The 25,811-nt window shown below is 46.9% G+C and overlaps 1 protein-coding gene across 1 annotated transcript in view; it reads right to left on the bottom strand.

The window, feature by feature from the left end:
• Positions 1 to 24,660, bottom strand: part of NES (nestin) — a 46,568-nt gene extending 21,908 nt beyond the window's left edge. Inside the window, exons 1-2 of the mRNA XM_040332587.1 lie at positions 23,687 to 24,660; positions 6,527 to 6,651 (exon numbers count right to left, since the gene is read on the bottom strand). Coding sequence (XP_040188521.1) covers positions 6,527 to 6,651; positions 23,687 to 24,487 — 926 coding nt within the window. The 5' untranslated portion in view covers positions 24,488 to 24,660. The remainder of the gene's footprint in view (positions 1 to 6,526; positions 6,652 to 23,686) is intronic.
• Between the last annotated feature and the right edge of the window lie 1,151 nt (positions 24,661 to 25,811).

Here is a 25,811-nt window from a genome sequence, read left to right as displayed (position 1 = left end):
TGGGGAATAACTTTACGCCAGACGCACAACTTACGCGCGTCTCGCGTAGCCTGCGCCGGGCACACGCTCGTTCGTGAATCGGCGTATTTTTTCTCATTTGCATGTTTGAATGGCTAATCAATGGGAGCGGCACCATGCGCCCAGCCCATATGTGCGCCCACCCTACGCCGGCGTGTGCAAGCTACGTCGGCGGGGTGTAGCCTGTTTTTAGGCACATGTTGGTTTGTGGGTCTGCCGCACACATACGCCGGCGCACATTGGCACTTACGTCGGCGTAACGTGTTATACGTCGGCGTAAGTGCTTTGTGAAACAGGCTACACCCCGCCGACGTAGCTTGCTCACGTAACGGGAACGAACGTCCCCCCCCTTGCGATTTTCCAAAGCGCGATTTATCCCCCAATGGAACCCCGTAGTGTAGCGCAAATCTGCCGTGATTGCGGCAAAATGTGTGCTTGAAAATTGCGGCAAGCTTGTAGCCAAAAAAGGAACAGGAGCTTCTTTTGGGCGCCCAGAATCACCGCGCTCGCGCGCTCGTAGCGGCGCGCAGCGTGACGAGCGCGGGTGCACTGTGTCCCTGGGACACGGCGCAACCCAGATCTTGGTAAAGAGCCAATGCCACAGCTTTTTACCCATTTTACCCATTGTGTCCAATCACAGCTCATCACATGTAAGCCCAGTGCACCCTATCAATGATCATCAATTCAGTCTATCAGTGCCACCTATCCGTGCCCATCAGTGATGTTTATTAGTGCCTCCTCATCAGTGCCACCTCATCAGTGCCATTCACTGTTCCCTTATTAGTGCCCATCAGTGCACCCTATCAATGCCCATCAATGTAGTCTATCCGTTCCACCTATCATTGCCCAGAATTGCCGCTCCATCAGTGCTCATCAGTGCAGCCTATCAGTGCCCATCAGTGCTGCATATTAGTGCCTCCTTATCAGTGCCACCTCATTAGTGCCCATCACTGCGGCCTCATCAGTGCCACCTATCAGTGCCTCCTCATCACCGCCCTTTGCTGCCCTTTCATCAGTGAACCCTCTCAGTGCCCATCAATGCCACCTCATCAGCGCACTTCACTGAAGGAGAAAAATTACTTATTTACAAAATTTTCTGACAGAAACGGAAAAAAAAATAAAAAAATCGTCTATTTTTTTTTATTTTTTCCTTTTTTATTTTTTTGCAGAAAAAAAAAAAACCCAGTGGCGATTAAATAAATACCACCAAAAGACCGCGCAATTTGAGGGGGGAAAATAATGATAAAAATGTCATATGGGTACAGCGGTGTATGACCGCACAACTGTCATTCAAAGTGTGAGAGCGCTGAAAGCTGAAAACTGGCCTGGGCAGGAAGGGGGGTAAAAGTGCCTTGTAGGCAAGTGGTTAAGTACATGTTAACCATTTTATCACTGGTATGTAGACTCGAAATATAAAATGTATAACCAGTTGAGTGCCGTCCCATTTCATTCCCATAAAAGGCTTCCATGGGGGTTGTATGTCCCCTAAGCTCCTATTGGTGGAGACCCCCCCTGGAGGGACACATTCCTATTGCTGGAGACCCCTCCCCCGCAGGGACATTAATGAGGCTCCATTGTGACACGGACAAAGCAGAGTTAGTTCTACAAACACGAGATCCCGTCTCTGCACCTCTACAACCCCAAAAACTCCAACAGTTCATTAGCTCGCCGTTCAGTCCGTGACTCATCGCGGCGTTTCCTCCTCATAAGGATTTCTATTTTTTAGGCCCCAGTCACAGATTTTCGTTGAGCGACTTTCCCGCGTTTTTGCATGTTGTGCGTCGGGGGACTTATCTGGGCTTCCCCTGTGTGCGTGCTTCGCATAAATTAATTCTTTTTGAGCGTCAAATTCAGCGCAAGTTTTCTAAACAAGCCTGACAATCGCAGCAGATTCACTCCTCGGCATTTGGGGTGCCATTAAAGGGGTTGGGTACTGTTTAATAATCCTCTGGTGGGCGGAGTTGGGAACTGTTTAATAATCCTCTGGTGGGCGGAGTTGGGAGCTGTTTAATAATCCTCTGGTGGGCGGAGTTGGGAACTGTTTAATAATCTTCTGGTGGGCGGAGTTGGGAACTGTTTAATAATCCTCTGGTGGGCGGAGTTGGGTACTGTTTAATAATCCTCTGGTGGGCGGAGTTGGGAACTGTTTAATAATCCTCTGGTGGGCGGAGTTGGGAACTGTTTAATAATCTTCTGGTGGGCAGAGTTGGGAGCTGTTTAATAATCCTCTGGTGGGCGGAGTTGGGAGCTGTTTAATAATCCTCTGGTGGGCGGAGTTGGGAGCTGTTTAATAATCTTCTGGTGGGCGGAGTTGGGAACTGTTTAATAATCCTCTGGTGGGCGGAGTTGGGAACTGTTTAATAATCTTCTGGTGGGCGGAGTTGGGAACTGTTTAATAATCCTCTGGTGGGCGGAGTTGGGAACTGTTTAATAATCCTCTGGTGGGCGGAGTTGGCAACTGTTTAATAATCTTCTGGTGGGCGGAGTTGGGAACTGTTTAATAATCCTCTGGTGGGCGGAGTTGGGAACTGTTTAATAATCTTCTGGTGGGCGGAGTTGGGAACTGTTTAATAATCCTTTGGTGGGCGGAGTTGGGAGCTGTTTAATAATCTTCTGGTGGGCGGAGTTGGGAACTGTTTAATAATCTTCTGGTGGGCGGAGTTGGGAACTGTTTAATAATCCTTTGGTGGGCGGAGTTGGGAGCTGTTTAATAATCTTCTGGTGGGCGGAGTTGGGAGCTGTTTAATAATCTTCTGGTGGGCGGAGTTGGGAACTGTATAATAATCCTCTGGTGGGTGGAGTTGGGAACTGTTTAATAATCTTCTGGTGGGCGGAGTTGGGAACTGTTTAATAATCCTCTGGTGGGCGGAGTTGGGTACTGTTTAATAATCCTCTGGTGGGCGGAGTTGGGAACTGTTTAATAATCCTCTGGTGGGCGGAGTTGGGAACTGTTTAATAATCCTCTGGTGGGCGGAGTTGGGAGCTGTTTAATAATCTTCTGGTGGGCGGAGTTGGGAACTGTTTAATAATCCTCTGGTGGGCGGAGTTGGGAACTGTTTAATAATCCTCTGGTGGGCGGAGTTGGGAACTGTTTAATAATCCTCTGGTGGGCGGAGTTGGGAACTGTTTAATAATCCTCTGGTGGGCGGAGTTGGGAACTGTTTAATAATCTTCTGGTGGGCGGAGTTGGGAACTGTTTAATAATCCTCTGGTGGGCGGAGTTGGGAACTGTTTAATAGTCCTCTGGTGGGCGGAGTTGGGAACTGTTTAATAATCCTCTGGTGGGCGGAGTTGGGAACTGTTTAATAATCCTCTGGTGGGCGGAGTTGGCAACTGTTTAATAATCTTCTGGTGGGCGGAGTTGGGAACTGTTTAATAATCCTCTGGTGGGCAGAGTTGGGAACTGTTTAATAATCTTCTGGTGGGCGGAGTTGGGAACTGTTTAATAATCCTTTGGTGGGCGGAGTTGGGAGCTGTTTAATAATCCTCTGGTGGGCGGAGTTGGGAACTGTTTAATAATCCTCTGGTGGGCGGAGTTGGGAACTGTTTAATAATCTTCTGGTGGGCGGAGTTGGGAACTGTTTAATAATCCTCTGGTGGGCGGAGTTGGGAACTGTTTAATAATCTTCTGGTGGGGGGGAGTTGGGAACTGTTTAATAATCTTCTGGTGGGCGGAGTTGGGAACTGTTTAATAATCCTTTGGTGGGCGGAGTTGGGAACTGTTTAATAATCCTCTGGTGGGCGGAGTTGGGAACTGTTTAATAATCCTCTGGTGGGCGGAGTTGGGAACTGTTTAATAATCTTCTGGTGGGCGGAGTTGGGAACTGTTTAATAATCTTCTGGTGGGCGGAGTTGGGAACTGTTTAATAATCCTTTGGTGGGCGGAGTTGGGAACTGTTTAATAATCCTCTGGTGGGCGGAGTTGGGTACTGTTTAATGATCCTCTGGTGGGCGGAGTTGGGAACTGTTTAATAATCTTTTGGTGGGCGGAGTTGAGAACTGTTTAATAATCTTCTGGTGGGCGGAGTTGGGTACTGTTTAATAATCTTCTGGTGGGCGGAGTTGGGTACTGTTTAATAATCTTCTGGTGGGCGGAGTTGGGAACTGTTTAATAATCCTCTGGGGGCGGAGTTGGGAACTGTTTAATAATCTTCTGGTGGGCAGAGTTGGGAACGGTTTAATAATCCTCTGGTGGGCGGAGTTGGGAACTGTTTAATAATCTTTTGGTGGGCGGAGTTGGAAACTGTTTAATAATCTTTTGGTGGGCGGAGTTGGGAACTGTTTAATAATCTTCTGGTGGGCGGAGTTGGGAACTGTTTAATAATCTTTTGGTGGGCGGAGTTGGGAACTGTTTAATAATCTTTTGGTGGGCGGAGCTGGGAACTGTTTAATAATCTTCTGGTGGGCGGAGTTGGAAACTGTTTAATAATCTTTTGGTAGGCAGAGTTGGGAACTGTTTAATAATCTTCTGGTGGGCAGAGTTGGGAACTGTTTAATAATCCTCTGGTGGGCGGAGTTGGGAACTGTTTAATAATCTTCTGGTGGGCGGAGTTGGGAACAGTTTAATAATCCTCTGGTGGGCGGAGTTGGGAGCTGTTTAATAATCCTCTGGTGGGCGGAGTTGGGAACTGTTTAATAATCCTCTAGTGGGCGGAGTTGGGAACGGTTTAATAATCCTCTGGTGGGCGGAGTTGGGAACTATTTGATAATCTTCTAGTGGGCGGAGTTGGGAACTGTTTAATAATCTTTTGTTGGGCGGAGTTGGGAGCCACAGTGCTGACATATTACCCCCCAAGAGTTACAAGGACATATCACTTTGGGGTGGACTTACCCTTTAAGTGAGGGAATCATCAAAAAAAAAAAAAATAGATACATTTTCAAGGATATCAAATCTTTCGTAGATAGAAATGAAAAGAAAATGGTCTTTTTATGGGGAAATCTATTATCAGAGGAAGTATGACTGTGCCGTGCTTTGATCCTCCAAACAACCGGACCTGACCGCCCGGCCTGTTTAGAGCTCAGACATTCTCACTGTAATTCTGAGCTATTTTCAGCCGTGTTACTGAGAAGAGACATAAATTGTCTGAGCCTCCTAACTCAATGATAATCAATGTTGTCATTCAAGACCGACGGCCAGCATTGTTCATAGGAAAAAACTGTACTAGGCTGCTGGAGGACTCTGCTCCTTCCTCTATAACTCTCCTCTCCTGAAATACTCTGCTGGAGGACTCTGCTCCTTCCTCTATAACTCTCCTCTCCTGAAATACTCTGCTGGAGGACTCTGCTCCTTCCTCTATAACTCTCCTCTCCTGAAATACTCTGCTCTGCTGGAGGACTCTGCTCCTTCCTCTATAACTCTCCTCGCCTGAAATACTCTGCTGGAGGACTCTGCTCCTTCCTCTATAACTCTCCTCTCCTGAAATACTCTGCACTGCTGGAGGACTCTGCTCCTTCCTCTATAACTCTCCTCTCCTGAAATACTCTGCTGGAGGACTCTGCTCCTTCCTCTATAACTCGCCTCTCCTGAAATACTCTGCTGGAGGACTCTGCTCCTTCCTCTATAACCCTCCTCTCCTGAAATACTCTGCTGGAGGACTCTGCTCCTTCCTCTATGACTCTCCTCTCCTGAAATACTCTGCTGGAGGACTCTGCTCCTTCCTCTATGACTCTCCTCTCCTGAAATACTCTGCTGGAGGACTCTGCTCCTTCCTCTATAACTCTCCTCTCCTGAAATACTCTGCTGGAGGACTCTGCTCCTTCCTCTATAACTCTCCTCTCCTGAAATACTCTGCTCTGCTGGAGGACTCTGCTCCTTCCTCTATAACTCTCCTCGCCTGAAATACTCTGCTGGAGGACTCTGCTCCTTCCTCTATAACTCTCCTCTCCTGATATACTCTGCTGGAGGACTCTGCTCCTTCCTCTATAACTCTCCTCTCCTGAAATGCTCTGCTGGAGGACTCTGCTCCTTCCTCTATAACTCTCCTCTCCTGAAATACTCTGCTGGAGGACTCTGCTCCTTCCTCTATAACTCTCCTCTCCTGAAATACTCTGCTGGAGGACTCTGCTCCTTCCTCTATAACTCTCCTCTCCTGATATACTCTGCTGGAGGACTCTGCTCCTTCCTCTATAACTCTCCTCTCCTGAAATACTCTGCTGGAGGACTCTGCTCCTTCCTCTACAACTCTCCTCTCCTGAAATACTCTGCTGGAGGACTCTGCTCCTTCCTCTATAACTCTCCTCTCCTGAAATACTCTGCTGGAGGACTCTGCTCCTTTATCTACAACTCTCCTCTCCTGAAATACTCTGCTCTGCTGGAGGACTCTGCTCCTTCCTCTATAACTCTCCTCTCCTGAAATACTCTGCTGGAGGACTCTGCTCCTTCCTCCATGAGCCACATTGTACATTTCTTTTTTGTACGCCTGCCCAACGCTCCACTTTTCTTTATCGTCATACAGTTTGAAAAATTCGCAGTTCCCTTTCCAGCCTGCAGAGGTCAATGTTTTTTTACCTGTATGTAGCCACTTCCAGACTGAGAGACATCTTAAGGTGCATGAGCTGCTGTCTGTCCTCCAGAACTTGGGCGATCTGGGCCCTCAGGTCCTGTTTCTCATTTTCCAAGGTCTCAAATTCCAACTTAATAAGAAAAAAAAAAAAAGGATTAGTTATTTGTTTTCCCTAATAAATAAACAAATAAAATAATAATACAAAAAAAATACAAAAAGAAATATAAAAAATAAATATATATATTGATGGGGCAAACTAGTGGCATTTAATGGGGGCAAACTGGCGGTATTGATGGGGCAAACTGGCGGTATTGATGGGGCAAACTGGCGGCATTTGATGGGGCAAACTGGCATCATTTGATGGGGCAAACTGGCATCATTTGATGGGGCAAACTGGCGGCTATTGATGGGGCAAACTGGTGGCAATTAATGGGGCAAACTGGCTGCATTTCATGGTGCAAACTGGCGGCATTTGATAGGGCAAACTGGCATTATATGATGGGGCAAACTGGCATTATTTGATGGGGGAAACTGGCATTATTTGATGGGGGAAACTGGCGGCTATTGATGGGGCAAACTGGCATTATTTGATGGGGCAAACTGGCGGTATTGATGGGGCAAACTGGCGGTATTGATGGGGCAAACTGGCATCATTTGATGGGGAAAACAGGCAGCTATTGATGGGGCAAACTGGCGGAATTTGATGGGGCAAACTGGCGGCATTGATGGGGCAAACTGGCGGCATTTGATGGGGCAAACTGGCGGCTATTGATGGGGCAAACTGGCGTTATTTGATGGGGCAAACTGGCGGCTATTGATGGGGCAAACTGGCGGCATTTGATAGGGCAAACTGGCATTATTTGATGGGGCAAACTGGCGGCTATTGATGGGGCAAACTGGCGGCATTTGATAGGGCAAACTGGCATTATTTGATGGGGCAAACTGGTGGCTATTGATGGGGCAAACTGGTGGCTATTGATGGGGCAAACTGGCTGCATTTGATGGCGCAAACTGGCGGCTACTGATGGGTAAACTGGCTGCATTTGATGGTTTAAACTGGCGGCAATTGATGGGGCAAACTGGCTGCATTTGATGGCGCAAACTGGCGGCAATTGATGGGGCAAACTGGCTGCATTTGATGGCGCAAACTGGCGGCATTTGATGGGGCAAACTTGCAGCTATTGATGGGGAAAACTGGCTGCATTTGATGGCGCAAACTGGCGGCATTTGATGGGGCAAACTTGCAGCTATTGATGGGGCAAACTGGCGGCATTTGATGGGGCAAACTGGCGGCATTTGATGGGGCAAACTGGCATCATTTGATGGGGCAAACTGTCGGCTATTGATGGGGCAAACTGGCAGCTATTGATGGGGCAAACTGGCGGCTATTGATGGGGCAAACTGGTGGCAATTAATGGGGCAAACTGGCTGCATTTCATGGTGCAAACTGGCGGCATTTGATAGGGCAAACTGGCATTATATGATGGGGCAAACTGGCATTATTTGATGGGGGAAACTGGCATTATTTGATGGGGGAAACTGGCGGCTATTGATGGGGCAAACTGGCATTATTTGATGGGGCAAACTGGCGGCTATTGATGGGGCAAACTGGTGGCATTTGATGGGGCAAACTGGTGGCAATTGATGGGGCAAACTGGTGGCATTTGATGGGGCAAACTGGCAGCATTTGATGGGGCAAACTGGCGGCTATTGATGGGGCAAACTGGTGGCATTTGATGGGGCAAACTGGTGGCAATTGATGGGGCAAACTGGTGGCATTTGATGGGGCAAACTGGCGGCATTTGATGGGGCAAACTGGCGGCATTTGATGGGGCAAACAGGCGGCATTTGATGGGGCAAACTGGCGGCAATTGATGGGGCAAACTGGCGGCATTTGATGGGGCAAACTGGCGGCAATTGATGGGGCAAACTGGCATTATTTGATGGGGCAAACTGGCGGCAATTGATGGTGCAAACTGGCAGCTATTGATGGGCACAGTGGCGGCAATTGATGGGCACGGTGGTGGCAATTGATGTTTTTTTTTTTTTCAATTTATTTGCGCCCCCCCCCCCCCACTGCTTATTATTCTAATGAATTCCCTGCTGAGCTTCTACAACAAATAATTATCGGGGCTTTTTATTGGAGCCTCTGGGACTGTAAACATTACAATAAAAGTAAAAAGAAATCATAAAAAAAGGATTTACACTAAATTGTTTACAATGTAATCTCTTCCAATCTGACCAGAAATGTTTACAAGCTCCACGTTCGTTATTTACCTCCCTTGTTGGTAACAAGCGTCGGCGCTGCCATTGTCCGGCTAATGAGGCTAAGTGGCCCTAATCAACTTAAGAGCCCTGTAAAAAAAAGAGCCATATGCCAGACCAATCTATAATTCACAACAAAGGACATCTGCTTCCTTTACCAGCCAATCAAATTAGAGCCTGACATCGGGCTGGCCCACAATAGAAGCCATTGCTCTTGTCTAGTATATGCATTATAAGTGTGCCACGCCCACTCCCGTCATCTGATTCACATCTGAAGCAAGCCCGTCTTAAAGGGTCAGTCCACTTTCATTTATCCCCCGACTCACTGACCACCAATGTAAGGAACATTCTTCTCACTGATCACCAATGTAAGGAACATTCTTCTCACTGATCACCAATGTAAGGAACATTCTTCCCACTGATCACCAATGTAAGGAACATTCTTCTCACTGATCACCAATGTAAGGGACATTCTTCCCACTGATCACCAATGTAAGGAACATTCTTCTCACTGATCACCAATGTAAGGAACATTCTTCCCACTGATCACCAATGTAAGGGACATTCTTCCCTCTGATCACCAATGTAAGGGACATTCTTCTCACTGATCACCAATGTAAGGGACATTCTTCTCACTGATCACCAATGTAAGGAACATTCTTCTCACTGATCACCAATGTAAGGGACATTCTTCTCACTGATCACCAATGTAAGGGACATTCTTCTCACTGATCACCAATGTAAGGGACATTCTTCTCACTGATCACCAATGTAAGGGACATTCTTCTCACTGATCACCAATGTAAGGGACATTCTTCTCACTGATCACCAATGTAAGGGACATTCTTCTCACTGATCACCAATGTAAGGGACATTCTTCCCACTGATCACCAATGTAAGGGACATTCTTCTCACTGATCACCAATGTAAGGAACATTCTTCCCACTGATCACCAATGTAAGGAACATTCTTCTCACTGATCACCAATGTAAGGGACATTCTTCTCACTGATCACCAATGTAAGGGACATTCTTCTCACTGATCACCAATGTAAGGGACATTCTTCCCACTGATCACCAATGTAAGGAACATTCTTCTCACTGATCACCAATGTAAGGAACATTCTTCCCACTGATCACCAATGTAAGGGACATTCTTCTCACTGATCACCAATGTAAGGGACATTCTTCTCACTGATCACCAATGTAAGGGACATTCTTCCCACTGATCACCAATGTAAGGAACATTCTTCTCACTGATCACCAATGTAAGGGACATTCTTCCCACTGATCACCAATGTAAGGGACATTCTTCCCACTGATCACCAATGTAAGGAACATTCTTCTCACTGATCACCAATGTAAGGGACATTCTTCTCACTGATCACCAATGTAAGGGACATTCTTCTCACTGATCACCAATGTAAGGAGCATTCTTCCCACTGATCACCAATGTAAGGGACATTCTTCTCACTGATCACCAATGTAAGGAACATTCTTCCCACTGATCACCAATGTAAGGGACATTCTTCTCACTGATCACCAATGTAAGGAGCATTCTTCCCACTGATCACCAATGTAAGGGACATTCTTCTCACTGATCACCAATGTAAGGAACATTCTTCTCACTGATCACCAATGTAAGGAGCATTCTTCCCACTGATCACCAATGTAAGGAACATTCTTCCCACTGATCACCAATGTAAGGGACATTCTTCCCTCTGATCACCAATGTAAGGGACATTCTTCTCACTGATCACCAATGTAAGGGACATTCTTCTCACTGATCACCAATGTAAGGAACATTCTTCTCACTGATCACCAATGTAAGGGACATTCTTCTCACTGATCACCAATGTAAGGGACATTCTTCTCACTGATCACCAATGTAAGGGACATTCTTCTCACTGATCACCAATGTAAGGGACATTCTTCTCACTGATCACCAATGTAAGGGACATTCTTCTCACTGATCACCAATGTAAGGGACATTCTTCTCACTGATCACCAATGTAAGGGACATTCTTCCCACTGATCACCAATGTAAGGGACATTCTTCTCACTGATCACCAATGTAAGGAACATTCTTCCCACTGATCACCAATGTAAGGAACATTCTTCTCACTGATCACCAATGTAAGGGACATTCTTCTCACTGATCACCAATGTAAGGGACATTCTTCTCACTGATCACCAATGTAAGGGACATTCTTCCCACTGATCACCAATGTAAGGAACATTCTTCTCACTGATCACCAATGTAAGGAACATTCTTCCCACTGATCACCAATGTAAGGGACATTCTTCTCACTGATCACCAATGTAAGGGACATTCTTCTCACTGATCACCAATGTAAGGGACATTCTTCCACTGATCACCAATGTAAGGAACATTCTTCTCACTGATCACCAATGTAAGGGACATTCTTCCCACTGATCACCAATGTAAGGGACATTCTTCCCACTGATCACCAATGTAAGGAACATTCTTCTCACTGATCACCAATGTAAGGGACATTCTTCTCACTGATCACCAATGTAAGGGACATTCTTCTCACTGATCACCAATGTAAGGAGCATTCTTCCCACTGATCACCAATGTAAGGGACATTCTTCTCACTGATCACCAATGTAAGGAACATTCTTCCCACTGATCACCAATGTAAGGGACATTCTTCTCACTGATCACCAATGTAAGGAGCATTCTTCCCACTGATCACCAATGTAAGGGACATTCTTCTCACTGATCACCAATGTAAGGAACATTCTTCTCACTGATCACCAATGTAAGGAGCATTCTTCCCACTGATCACCAATGTAAGGAACATTCTTCCCACTGATCACCAATGTAAGGGACATTCTTCTCACTGATCACCAATGTAAGGAGCATTCTTCCCACTGATCACCAATGTAAGGGACATTCTTCTCACTGATCACCAATGTAAGGGACATTCTTCCCACTGATCACCAATGTAAGGGACATTCTTCCCACTGATCACCAATGTAAGGAACATTCTTCTCACTGATCACCAATGTAAGGGACATTCTTCTCACTGATCACCAATGTAAGGGACATTCTTCCCACTGATCACCAATGTAAGGGACATTCTTCTCACTGATCACCAATGTAAGGGACATTCTTCCCACTGATCACCAATGTAAGGAGCATTCTTCTCACTGATCACCAATGTAAGGAACATTCTTCTCACTGATCACCAATGTAAGGAGCATTCTTCCCACTGATCACCAATGTAAGGAACATTCTTCCCACTGATCACCAATGTAAGGGACATTCTTCTCACTGATCACCAATGTAAGGAACATTCTTCTCACTGATCACCAATGTAAGTGACATTCTTCCCACTGATCACCAATGTAAGGAACATTCTTCTCACTGATCACCAATGTAAGGGACATTCTTCCCACTGATCACCAATGTAAGGATCATTCTTCTCACTGATCACCAATGTAAGGAACATTCTTCTCACTGATCACCAATGTAAGGAACATTCTTCTCACTGATCACCAATGTAAGTGACATTCTTCCCACTGATCACCAATGTAAGGAACATTCTTCCCACTGATCACCAATGTAAGGGACATTCTTCTCACTGATCACCAATGTAAGGGACATTCTTCCCACTGATCACCAATGTAAGGGACATTCTTCTCACTGATCACCAATGTAAGGAACATTCTTCTCACTGATCACCAATGTAAGGGACATTCTTCCCACTGATCACCAATGTAAGGGAGAAATACAGACACCGGTAAACAGCTCAGCAAGGCATTTTTTGCACAATTGAATTGTTTCTTCTGCCGTTTCCCTTTACGGAGCCCCATAGACATCCTGATTGGCTGCTTTTCCTGACCTCAGCCTCATCCTTTAACCACTTATACCACTTATACGTTGGCAGAGCGGCACGGCTGGGCACAGGCACGTACAGGTACGTTGCTATTTAAGAGCCTAGCCGAGGGTCCTGTGAGCGCCGACGGCGGCCTTGTTCGCGACCCGGTCCTGAGCTCCGTGACTGCGGGACCCGATCACCGCCGGTGTCCCGCGATCGGGTCACAGAGCTGAAGAACGGGTAAAGTGTAAACAAACCTCTCCCCGTGCTTCCTAGTGAGCCTGTCATAGGGAACGACGATCTGTGTGACGTCACACGCCAAGCCACGCCCCCACACAGTAGTAATCACTCCCTAGGAAACACTTAACCCCTACAGGTTAACCCTTTCGCTGCCAGTGTCATTTACACAGAAATCAGTGCATTTTTATAGCACTGATCGCTGTAAAAACGACAATGGTCCCAAGATGGCGTCAAAAGTGTCCGAAGTGTCCGCCATAATGTCGCAGTCACGATAAAAATCACTGATCGCTGCCATTACTAGTAAAAATAAAATTATTAATAAAAATGCCATAAAACTATCCCCTATTTTGTAAGCGCTATAACTTTTGCGCAAACCAATCGATAAACGCTTATTGCGATTTTTATTTACCAAAAATAGGTAGAAGAATACATATCGGCCTAAACTGAGATAAAAAAAGTTTTTTTATCTTTTTTTGGGGATATGTATTATAGCAAAAAGTTAAAAATATTGGCCCAGATTCTCAAAAGAGATATGACGGCGTATCTCCAGATACGCCGTCGTATCTCTGCGTTGCGCGGTCGTATCTATGCGCTTGATTCTTAGAATCAGTTACGCATAGATTTCCCGTAGATCCGACAGGTGTAACTGTGTTACACCGTCGGATCGTAACTGCATATTTACGCTGGCCGCTAGGTGGCGCTTCCGTCGAATTCCGCGTCGAGTATGCAAATTAGCTAGATACGCGAATTACCGAACGTACGCCCGGCCGACGCAGTAAAGTTACGCCGTTTACGTTAGGCTTTTCCCGGCGTATAGTTGCGGTGGCATAAGTGCGGCGTAACAATGTTAAGTATGGCCGTCGTTCCCGCGTTGAAATTTGAAAAAGTTACGTCGTTTGCGTAAGTCGGCGGTGAATGGGGCTGGACGTCATTTACGTTCACGTCGAAACCAATGACGTCCTTGCGGCGTATTAGGAGCAATGCACACTGGGAAATTCCACGGACGGCGCATGCGCCGTTCGGGAAAAATGTCAATCACGTCGGGTCACAGTACATTTAAATAAAAGACGCCCCCCTGATACAAATTTAAATTAGGCGGGCTTACGCCGCCCGATTTACGCTACGCCGCCGCAACTTACGGAGCAAGTGCTTTGAGAATACAGCACTTGCCCGTCTAAGTTGCGGCGGCGTAACGTAAATTGGATACGTTACGCCGCCGCAGAGATACGCCATTCTACGAGAATCTGGCCCTATAACTTTTGCGCGAACCAATCGATAAACGCTTATTGCGATTTTTGTAGAAGAATACGTATCGACCTAAACTGAGGAATAAAACATTTTTTTTATCTTTTTTTTGGGGGATATTTATTATAGCAAAAAGTAAAAAATATTGAATTTTTTTTCGCTCTATTTTTGTTTATAGCGCAAAAAATAAAAACCTTAGAGGCGATCATATACCACCAAAAGAAAGCTCTATTTGTGGGGAAAAAAGGACGCCAATTTTGTTTGGGAGCCACGTCGCACGACCGCGCCATTGTCAGTTAAAGCGGCGCAGTGCCGAATCGCAAAAAGTGTCCCGGTCTTTGGGCAGCCAAATGGTCCGGGGCTGAAGTGGTTAAGGGAAGAGTAATCTACTATCACTTTCTTATACCGGGTGCCTGAGGCTTTTTGCCTAGATCTGCATTGATCTCTATAGTGTGTGTCACTTACAGGTCCACTAAGAGCTGCGTATTAGTATGGGGAGGGCCCATTATAGAGGGGGGGAGGGGCCTATTCATGTAATTGGCCCCTAAAGTGACTCGGCTCCCCGGACAATTCACATTTCCTTTTCCCAGACACATCTGTTGCTACTGTAACATATGGATCTCATATCGACTGCGCGGAAAGTACAAGGTCGAGACGGTAGCTTTAACCCTATCTGCCCGGACCCCCATGGGCAGAGGCGGGCTCGAGGCTTTGTGAGGCCTTAAGCAAAACTTAGGCAGGGGGGAGGGGGCATAACGGGCAAAAAAAATGTAAGCAAAAAAAAAAAATGGCTGCAGAAAGTTGCACGGATCTTTCACACAGTAAATTGAGCAGAGGTATATGTGAGTGCCTGTGAGTGCGAGGCCTTAGGCGACTTCCTAATTTGCCCAATTAAAGAGCCGCCTCTGCCCATGGATTATGTTTACAATGGGGTAGATTCAGTAACATTTGCGCATTTTTTACGTAGGCGCAGGGTGTTTTTGCCCTGCCCCCCCCCCCCCCCGCAAATTTTCTGCGCTACCCTCGATTCACGGAGCAGTAGCTCCGTAATTTGCGGGGGGCGTTCCGTAAAAGTGGCCGGCGTAAGCGTGCGTAATTTAAATGATCCCGTAGGGGGCGTGGATCATTTAAATTAGGCGCATTCCTGCGCCGAACGTAGTGCGCACGCGCCGTCGGGAAGCTTTCCCGACGTGCATTGCGGCAAATGACGTCGCAAGGACGTAATTTGCTTCAACGTGAACGTGAATGGCGTCCAGCGCCATTCACGATTCACTTACGCAAACGACGTAAAATTTAAACCTCGCGACGCGGGAACGACGGGTATCCTATAGCATTGGCTGCCCCTGCTTTTAGCATGTGCAGCCTTACGCGAAACCCGACGTACGCAAACGACGTAAACTGCGTATGCAGGGCTCGCGTAACGTTGTGAATCGGCGTTAGTATGCAATTTGCATACTATATGCTGACCACAACGGGAACGCCACCTAGCGGCCAGCGTAAGAATGCAGCCTACGATACGACGGCATAAGAGCCTTATGCCAGTCATATCTTAGGCTACAGTCGGCGTATCGAGCTTTCTGAATACAGAAAGTCGATACGCCGGCGCAACTTAGCAATTACGCTGCGTATCTATGGATACGCAGACGTAATTGCTACCTGAATCTACCCCTGTGTGTATATATATATATATATATATATATATATATATATATATTAAAGTTTATGTGCATGTAAAGGCAGGTGTCCCAATACTTTTGGTAATATAGTATATATATATATATATATATATATATATACTATAGCTCAGTATCGCCTCCGGGGGTGGAGAGAAACGCATTGGGGGGCGTGGCCTGGTTGGAGTCCAAGCTGAGGTTGCCCCTCCACTCATTTCTGTAGGACACTCAGGGCTTTCTTTAAGGTGGGGCAAAAGGGGAAGCTGCTCCGGCCCCAGTCATTGTGTTGTGGGGCCCAAAGCAGCAGCCCTTGAGCCCCACTGCCTGAAAATAGTTGAGAAGTGTTTTTCCTGGAGGATGAAATTGCATTGTGTGCAGTGGCTAGATGTCATGAATAGCTCATGCATAGAGGACCAGGTCCCCACCAGTGGCAGTATCGCCTCCAGGGGGGGGGCGGAGCAAAATGCATTGGGGGCGTGGCCTGGTTGGAGTCCAAGCTGAGATTGCCCCTCCTCTCATTTCTGTAGGACTCCCAGGGCTGTCTTTAAGGTGGGGCAAAAGGGGAAGCTGATCCGGGCCCAGCCATTGTGTTGTGGGGGCCCAAAGCAGCAGCCCTTGAGCCCCACTGCCTGGAAATAGTTGAGAAGTGGATTTGGGAGGGCCCAAGATTTTTTTTTCCCCCCGGAGTCCAATCGATATTAAAGATGGCCTCTGAGGACACCACGGATGTGCGGCAAGTCTACGCATGCTCAGAAGGCCGCGGCTCCCCTGATTTAACCACAACGGCCCGCCGTGAAAGGGTCGTAGAAATATTGACTGACGCATAAAGACAACTGCTACCTTGGTCGCTCGATGACCTTCGATCGGGAAGGGGTTAAATAATTAAAGTGATGGCTCCCGGCGGTCGCCCAGGAACGGCGCTCCTTTCAGACTCGCTGTCTCTGCCCCTCCCCCCCCCCATCATATAAAAAGAATAGCCGTGCATTAAAACCCATTACCACCAGCCCCGGCCCATAGAAGTGCATTAAGGGATCGGCGTCAGATGGCGATTCCTAGAGAGCACCGCCCGCCCGTGACAATCGCATATCTCTCCAGATAAAAGCCGACGCGTGTTCCCCGACTCCTCCGGATCACATTACCGGAACATCTGCCCATCGCGTCTGAGGACAGCTGAAGGCGCGGCCCGTGGGGGGGGGAGGGGGGAGGGGGGCCGATGCTATAGCAAAACCCTTAGTATTTCTGTCCATCCAGTCCTGAGATTTACACAGCTCCGCCACACAGCACAGCCCTGTACTGGATCTATGGGGAGCATTGTCACCCTAGGATAAGATTACAGAACACCCTCCCTCTCCTCTCCTCCATAACATAAGTGTAGGTGTTCTGTAGTACTATCCCAATGCTCACTCATTGTACTGGATCTATGGGGAGCATTGTCACCCTAGGATAGGACTACAGAACACCCTCCCTAGTAGATGTGGCGCCACAAGTGCAGGCGTCACATGTACGCCACATCTACTCCACGAATGCAGGCGCCACATGTACGCCACAAGTGCAGGCGCCACATCTACGCCACGAATGCAGGCGCCACATGTACGCCACAAGTGCAGGCGCCCCATCTACGCCACGAATGCAGGCGCCACATGTACGCCACAAGTGCAGGCGCCACATCTACGCCACGAATGCAGGCGCCACATGTACGCCACAAGTGCAGGCGCCACATCTACGCCACGAATGCAGGTGCCACATGTACGCCACAAGTGCAGGCGCCACATCTACGCCACGAATGCAGGCGCCACATGTACGCCACAAGTGCAGGCGCCACATCTACGCCACGAATGCAGGCGCCACATGTACGCCACAAGTGCAGGCGCCACATCTACGCCACGAATGCAGGCGCCACATGTACGCCACAAGTGCAGGCGCCACATGTACGCCACAAGTGCAGGCGCCACATCTACGCCACGAATGCAGGCGCCACATGTACGCCACAAGTGCAGGCGCCACATCTACGCTACGAATGCAGGCGCCACATGTACGCCACAAGTGCAGGCGCCACATCTACGCCACGAATGCAGGCGCCACATGTACGCCACAAGTGCAGGCGCCACATATACGCCAATAATGCAGGCGCCACATGTACGCCACAAGTGCAGGCGCCACATCTACGCTACGAATGCAGGCACCACATGTACGCCACAAGTGCAGGCGCCACATCTACGCCACGAATGCAGGCGCCACATGTGCGCCACAAGTGCAGGCGCCACATCTACGCCACGAATGCAGGCGCCACATGTACGCCACAAGTGCAGGCGCCACATCTACGCTACGTATGCAGGCGACACATCTACGCCACATCTACGCCATGTGTGCGCCTCGTGTTCTGGCCCAATTCATTTCAACGCAGAAACGTGGATAAAAAATGTCCCGCCCCCTTTTTTTTTTATGACGCCGCATGGCATTACATGGTGCTGCGGCACACGTCGGTTTCCCGTGAGGGAGCCATTAATAACCAACGACCCCTAAAGAGCCGCGCGTTTTGCCTTCAGGTTAAGAACACCGGCGATTCTGCAACTGCTTCTGATTGGTAGAGGCGGAAGCCAAGGACAGGGACAGGCAAGTGGCAACAACATTTCTGTCCCTGGATTTGGAGACATTGTAACAATCCTCAATCCATGAGACCTTCGGGGGGGAGGACTCAGGAATTCATCCTTAAAGGGGCCGGTCCTCCCCAGAACCCATATAATGTGTCGGTATAGATGTAGTAAAGAATTCGGGAAATGCCGGGATTATGCAATTCTTCCACCCGCACCGTGGGAAGGAGAGTCCGGCAACAGGAGAACGTTCTGGAAACGATCGACTATACAGTATAACAGATAATAAGCTGCTTAAAGTGAACCCGTCATGGCCATCAAACCTAATAAAATCAACTTGGCTACAATTACCGAAAATGCCAGTTGCCTGGCCTATCATCATCATCCTATGGATCAAATAAGTAGAGGAACCCAAAACGTGAGAACACAAAAAAGTGCACAGGGACATCCACCGATGAGGAAGGACCCTTACCCCGATCCCCGGGGCACAAAGGCTCCTGACAGGGTTCTGAGGTACTCGCTAGTCGAAACCAGGCAGACCCTGTGCTCTGGGAGGCCTGCCGAAACAGACCAACCCCGAGAACTAGGTGGGGCTCCCCCCGAAGGTTACAGAGGTGCTCGCTGTCCAACCTAGCCGAAACCAGGCAGGCCCTGTTCTCTGGGAGGCCTGCCGAAACAGACCAACCCCAAGAACTAGGTGAGGCTCCCCCCGAAGGTTTCCGAGGTGCTCGCTGGCCCACCTAGCCGAAACTAGGCGGACCCCAATCTCTGGGAGGCCTGCCGCAACAGACCAACCCAAAATACACGGTGGGGCTCCCCCCAAAGGGTTCTGATGTACTCAGTGGCCCACCTAGCCAAAACACCAGGAGGCCTGCCGAAACAGACCAACACCAAGTACTAGGTGGGGCCCGAGGAAAGGGTGCTGATGTACTCGCTGGCCCAACTAACCGAAACCAGGCGGACCCCGTTCTCTGGGAGGCCATGCCAAAACAGACCAACCTCAAGTACTAGGTGGGGCTCCCCCCGAAGGGTTCTGATGTACTCACTGGCCCACCTAGTCAAAAAACAGGCAGACCCGTTCTCTGAGAGGCCTGCCGAAACAGACCAGCACCAAGTACTAGGTGGGGCTCCCCTCGAAGGGTTCTGATGTACTCTCTGGCCCAACTAACCGAAACCAGGCGGACCCCGTTCTCTGGAAGGCCATGCCAAAACAGACCAACCTCAAGTACTAGGTGGGGCTCCCCCCGAAGGGTTCTGAGTTACTCGCTGGCAAACCTAGCCAAAACCAGGTGGACCCCGTTCTCCGGGAGGCCTGCCGAAACAGACCAACCCCAAATACTAGGTAGGGCTCCCCCCCCCCCCCGAAGGGAGACCCCCATGAGAGAGGGCAAACCAAGCCAGAAGGCCATGTCCACCCTAGAGTTTCCACCTCATCACTTTAAACCCGAACACATATTAATTATACAGGTTCTGTGGCTGATTAAGGTGGTAATTAGACTGATTTGGTACCTTATCTGCATTAAATTAGCCTCAGAACCTGTGTAATCCATATGTGTTCGGGTTTAAAGGGATGAGGTGGCAACCCTAGTCCACCCCACTTCCAAGACTTTGAGGGTAGGCCCAAGGACCTACACCCTACTAAAAGAAAAAAAAAGCCAAAATGTAACAAATAAAAGTGGGGAAAGGGAAGTAGAGAAGTGCAAGTAGTGCAATACCATGGCAGGCCCTTCGGCCAGGAACCAAAAACTCTTCTGGTCCCAGCCAAACGGCCCGCCCCCAGAGGCGAAAAAAGCGTGATGGTGCAATGACCTTGGTCCCAATAAAACTCAAAGTGTACCCCATACACAGTAAAAATGATGGCACCACCTGGACTGCCTCTCCAGGGGCACATGCACCATGGGCTTTTCTCTCAGTCCGGGCCCCCCGGCCGGACCAGTGCAGCCCCATCCCTACCAGGAGGGCATTAGAACTTGGAGAGTTGAGGGAGATCCTTGACTACAACTGGGGACAAACCTTGGAGGAAAAAGGCCCTCCTACCGCTTCCCACCTAATTACATCATTACTAAATGACCCCCCAAACTGGCAAAGGGGGTCAAGGTTCTTTCCCTAACAACTGATAAGAACAAATACTACACTTGATCTTTGCCAAAACGCCGAAAATCTATGTTTATTTTATTCACATGCTTCATGCAATCCAGGAACCACCCAAGAAAGCTTGGAGCATGGCCACGCCCCTACCCGGTATGAAGAACTTATCGAAAGTTCCAAGCGTTCCCGATGTGAAATGCACAAAGGGGCGTGTCTGCTCTGACTTCCTCATAGCCAGAAATTTGGGGGGGCTCCACCATATGGTTGGAGGTTGGCAATTCTCCTTAACCACTTCCGGACCGCCGCATGTACATTTACGTCGGCAGAATGGCACGGACAGGCACATTGGCGTACCTGTACGTCCCTGCCTAGACGTGGGTCCGATCGGGACCCCCCCGTACATGCGGCGGTTCCCGTGGCTTCAGAAGCGATCCGGGACGAGGGCGCGGCTATTCGTTTCTAGCCGCCCCCTCGCGATCGCTCCCTGGAGCTGAAGAACAGGGAGAGCCGTATGTGAACACGGCTTCCCCGTGCTTCACTGTGGCGGCGTATCGATCGAGTGATCCCTTTTATAGGGAGACTCGATCGATGACGTCAGACCTACAGCCACACCCCCCTACAGTTGTAAACACACACTAGGTGAACCCTAACTCCTACAGCGCCCCCTGTGGTTAACTCCCAAACTGCAACTGTCATTTTCACAATAAACAATGCAATTTAAATGCATTTTTTGCTGTGAAAATGACAATGGTCCCAAAAATGTGTCAAAATTGTCCGAAGTGTCCGCCATGATGTCGCAGTCACGAAAAAAATCGCTGATCGCCGCCATTAGTACTAAAAAAAATAAAAATAATAAAACTATCCCCTATTTTGTAAATGCTATACATTTTGCGCAAACCAATCGATAAACGCTTATTGCGGTTTTTTTTTACCAAAAATAGGTAGAAGAATACGTATCGGCCTAAACTGAGGAAAAATAAATGTATATATGTTTTTGGGGGATATTTATTATAGCAAAAAGTAAAAAATATTGCATTTTTTTCAAAATTGTCGCTCTATTTTTGTTTATAGCGCAAAAAATAAAAACCGCAGAGGTGATCAAATACCACCAAAAGAAAGCTCTATTTGTGGGGAAAAAAGGACGCCAATTTTGTTTGGGAGCCACGTCGCACGACCGCGCAATTGTCTGTTAAAGCGACGCAGTGCCGAACTGTAAAAACCCCTTGGGTCATTTAGCAGCATTTTGGTCCGGTCCTTAAGTGGTTAATGAAGCCATTATAAGGTCAGGATCAATAATTTCAGCCAAAACTTTTTTATTTTTTTCTGAATCGGGTAGGGGAAGTTTTTTTTTTTTTCTATTGCGGTCTGTGACCCCCCCATTGAGTAGGAATCCCTGAACTTCCTGTCGCTAGGGACACAACAGGAAGTCAGTAGATTTCCCCTAACATGAGAGGGAATACCATCTATGATAGTTGTCACCAAAACAAGGGCAACTGTGAAATTTTGGATTTCCCATCACTTTCTTTCCCGGTGACAATGGCCACCAAGACAAATAAAGCGAATTTCACAAGAGGGGACATAAACAGCAATAAAAAAAATCTAACAGGGGCTCTAACCCTTCCCTACTGCTTCCGAAATTAGAACAAAAAGGTCTAAATGGAGATCTACTTTAAACACCATTTGCATATGACATGGCCCCATAATAGAGGTCACTCAAAGAAAGAACACATAATACGTTGTTATAATTAATTAATTAACTTAACGATCCCTTAAGTTCTGAACATATTCAACATTTGAATTGGAAAAGTTCCCAAAGTGTATCTAAAGCCAAAACGTGTTTTAGATGTAGCAATTGGGCGATTTACTCAATTTTAGAAAAATCTAAAATTTCGAGTTGTCACCAGAACAGGAATTGAGGGGAAATGTTCCAATGGGGACACTAATTCTGGTGACAACTGTCCAAGAGGGGATTTCCTTCACATTCAAGAGATTTCCTCTTACTTCCTGTCCTGTGTAGGGGCAGAAAACGAAACCTCTCCAATGGGGCACAGATGGCACAATAAAAAAAACAAAATTTGATTCAACCATGCCCTATTCTGCCCAAAATTGTACTTTGAATTATAGTTACTGCTAATATGGTTCTATGCAGGGCAGGGACAAGGGGGGGGGGGCAGGAGGAGTGCTTCCTGCCCAGGCACTGCAGTATCATGTGAGGTTGGAGGGCAGCACAAGTAGGTTGGGGGGGGGATTTGGTTGGAAGGGGGATTTTGGGGGAGGGGGGCAGCAGGGGATAAGAATTGTTATAGGAGAGGAAATTGTGTTGGGATGGGGGATGTGGGGAAGAGGATTTGTGCTAGGAGGGGAGATTTTAGGGGGGAAGTGCTAGTAAATGTAGTAGGGAGGGAATTTGGATGGGGGATTGGGGAGAGTTTATGCTGGTAGGGGTAAAATTGGAGTGGGGAGGGGGATTTGTGATTGGTGCTCAGAGGGTAAATTTGAGTGGCAGAGGATTTGTACTAGGAGGTGGTCATTTTTTTCGGTGGGTGGGGGGTGCATTTATTCTGGGGGCATATGGGTATGAGAGGATTTAAGCTGGGGGGGGGGGGCAATAATATGTTATAGGAAGGGGATTTCAGCATGGGGTGGGTTTTTATAGGGAGGAGGGGTTTGATTTTGATCATTTTGGACAACATTTAGGCTAAAAGGAGCCGCAGTGAGATTATGGACCATTTTCGGGACAAAAGGGCTGGGGGTTAGACTTTGGTTATTTTGGACCATTTTCGGGACAAAAGGGCCGGGGGTTATATTTTGGTCATTTTGGACCATTTTCGGGGACAAAAGGGCCGGGGGTTAGACTTTGGTTATTTTGGACCATTTTCGGGAGACAAAAGGGCCAGGGGTTAGATTTTGGTAATTTTGGACCATTTTCGGGACAAAAGGACCAGGGGGTTAGATTTTGGTCATTTTGGACCATTTTTGGGACAAAAGGGCCGGGGGTTCGATTTTGGTCATTTTGGACCATTTTCGGGACAAAAGGACCGAGGGTTAGATTTTGGTAATTTTGGACCATTTTTGGGACAAAAGGACCAGGGGGTTAGATTTTGGTCATTTTGGACCATTTTTAGGGGGTAAGCATGCAGATCAGTGCTGATAAGGGGGGGGATTTGGCTCTAGATGATCTTGTCCCAGCACTGGTTCTATGGTTTGGTTACGCACCTGTAGTCTTCCTTCCTCTTCCTGTTGGTCCAGCCACTGCTTGCCGATAACTTCCTCCAGCATTTCCTTCCTTGATTTGAGGCTCAGCAGATCTCTTTCCAGGTTCTGCAGCTGTAGTTGGCTCTGTTTCTTTTCATCCTGCACCTTTCTCAAGTTCTCCTTGGCCTCGGATAGGCTACTTTCCAGATCCGACACCTCGCTCTTATAGTCCTCCACAGCCCCTTGCCAGATCTGGGAGAGTTTGATGGCGTAGTCTTCCACGTTGACCGGTTGGAAAGCTACGGGAGCCACCTTGAAGCTGTCCAGTCTTCGGGAGAAGCTTAAGATCTCTTCCTCCATGGCAGCCTTCTCTTCTTCGTGAACCTTGAGGATCTCTTCCATCTCTTCCTCCAGCAAGACCAACCTTTCCTTCAACCAGGTCTGGGCTCTCTTCTCTTCTTCTAGGAGTTTTTGACTTTCGGACATTTCTTTCTTCACCTCCTCTCGAACTTGTTTCTCTTGAAGGCACAAATCTTTGACATATTCGATCTCCTGATAAATATTATCTCTTGCCCGTTCCGCCTCCACCATCTTTTGGTAACCGTCGTCCAAAGCGTCCCTCAACTTCATGATCTCCTGGTGGTACCTCCTGGCGGAAGGCGTCTTCTTCTCTTTGCGCAGGTGAAGAATTTCGGCTTTGAGCAACTCGTTCTCTTCTTCTAGAGCTTTGACCCGGGAGAGGTAGGCTTCAAGGCGCTGGTTTAGGCTGCACATTTGGGAAGATTCATCGCCCAAGGGAAAGGATGTCTGGTAGGTCTCCATTCTCTTGGCCGGCTATGGGGAAAAAAAAGTCCAAGTGGAGCTTGTCTGAGGATTATTTGCTACTACCAGCCGGTGGGAGTTGGATGCTGGATGCTGATGAGTGAGAAAGTAGCTGAGGAGGAGCAGGGAGAGCCAAGCTATTCATAAGCTGCATCTGGCCCGGGGAGGAGGGGGCAGCCTCCCTTTAAAAGACACTGGTTAACCCTTTACAGGATGTCCTTCTAGGAGGTCACGTGACTCCCACATGGACAGTGCCAGATTTATAAATTCGACAGTCCCCACACTGCAGAGGCTCACTAACAATATCCACACCGCCCAGAGCATAAATGACTCCACCGTTCCTAGGAAGTCACTTCCTTCCAGGCAAAAGTATGTATTCTAAATACACAAGTGACAGATCACAGGAAGGACCAAAGCGGTCCAATGTCATCAGAAAAAAAGTGGTTTTAATCTAGCGTTAAGCATTTTTGCACACAAGAAACTTCAGAGGAACTAGAAGTCATAGCATGCCCTACCCAATCTTCGACCCCTCGCCACCAGGGCACGCTGGATCTTCTAATTCTACCTTAACCACACAGCCATTGACCCTGGTTGTAAAATGAAAAGCAAAAATACAGAATCTTTTTTTTTTCTTTTCAAAAAGTGTTCCTCAAATGCTGTAATAAAAAAAGTCCCCTTTTTTTTATTTTGTTACATATTATTACATTTTTTTATAACATATATACATTTTTTATTTATAGTTACATTCATTTACATTCATTTAGTTACATTCATTTATTTAAATGAATATACATACATATAATATTATTATTTTTTAAATAAATATGAATATATATATATATATATATATATATATATGTATATATATATATATAGTATTCATTTTTTTCATATTTACGTAAATATATATATATATATATTTATATATATATATTAATATATATAATATTTTTTAAATACATATTAATATATATATATATATATATATATATATATAGTATTATTTTTTTAAATAAATATGAATATATATATATATATATATATATATATATATATATATATATATATATATATATTCATATAGAGATATATATCTATATATATATATCTATATATATAGATATATAGATGTTTATATATATTCATATTTATTTAAAGAAATATATATATATACAACATAATATTTTTTAAATAAATATGAATATATACAATATATATATATATATATATATATATATATATACATATTCATATTTATTTTAAATAAAAAATATATATATAACATGCTAATAAATATATATACATATATAAATAAATATAAATG

The sequence above is a fragment of the Rana temporaria genome, chromosome 13 (assembly GCF_905171775.1).
Source record: "Rana temporaria chromosome 13, aRanTem1.1, whole genome shotgun sequence".
NCBI lineage: Eukaryota > Metazoa > Chordata > Amphibia > Anura > Ranidae > Rana > Rana temporaria.
The sequence above is the reverse complement of the archived record's forward strand: the minus strand, read 5'-3'. Positions and strand labels throughout refer to the sequence as shown.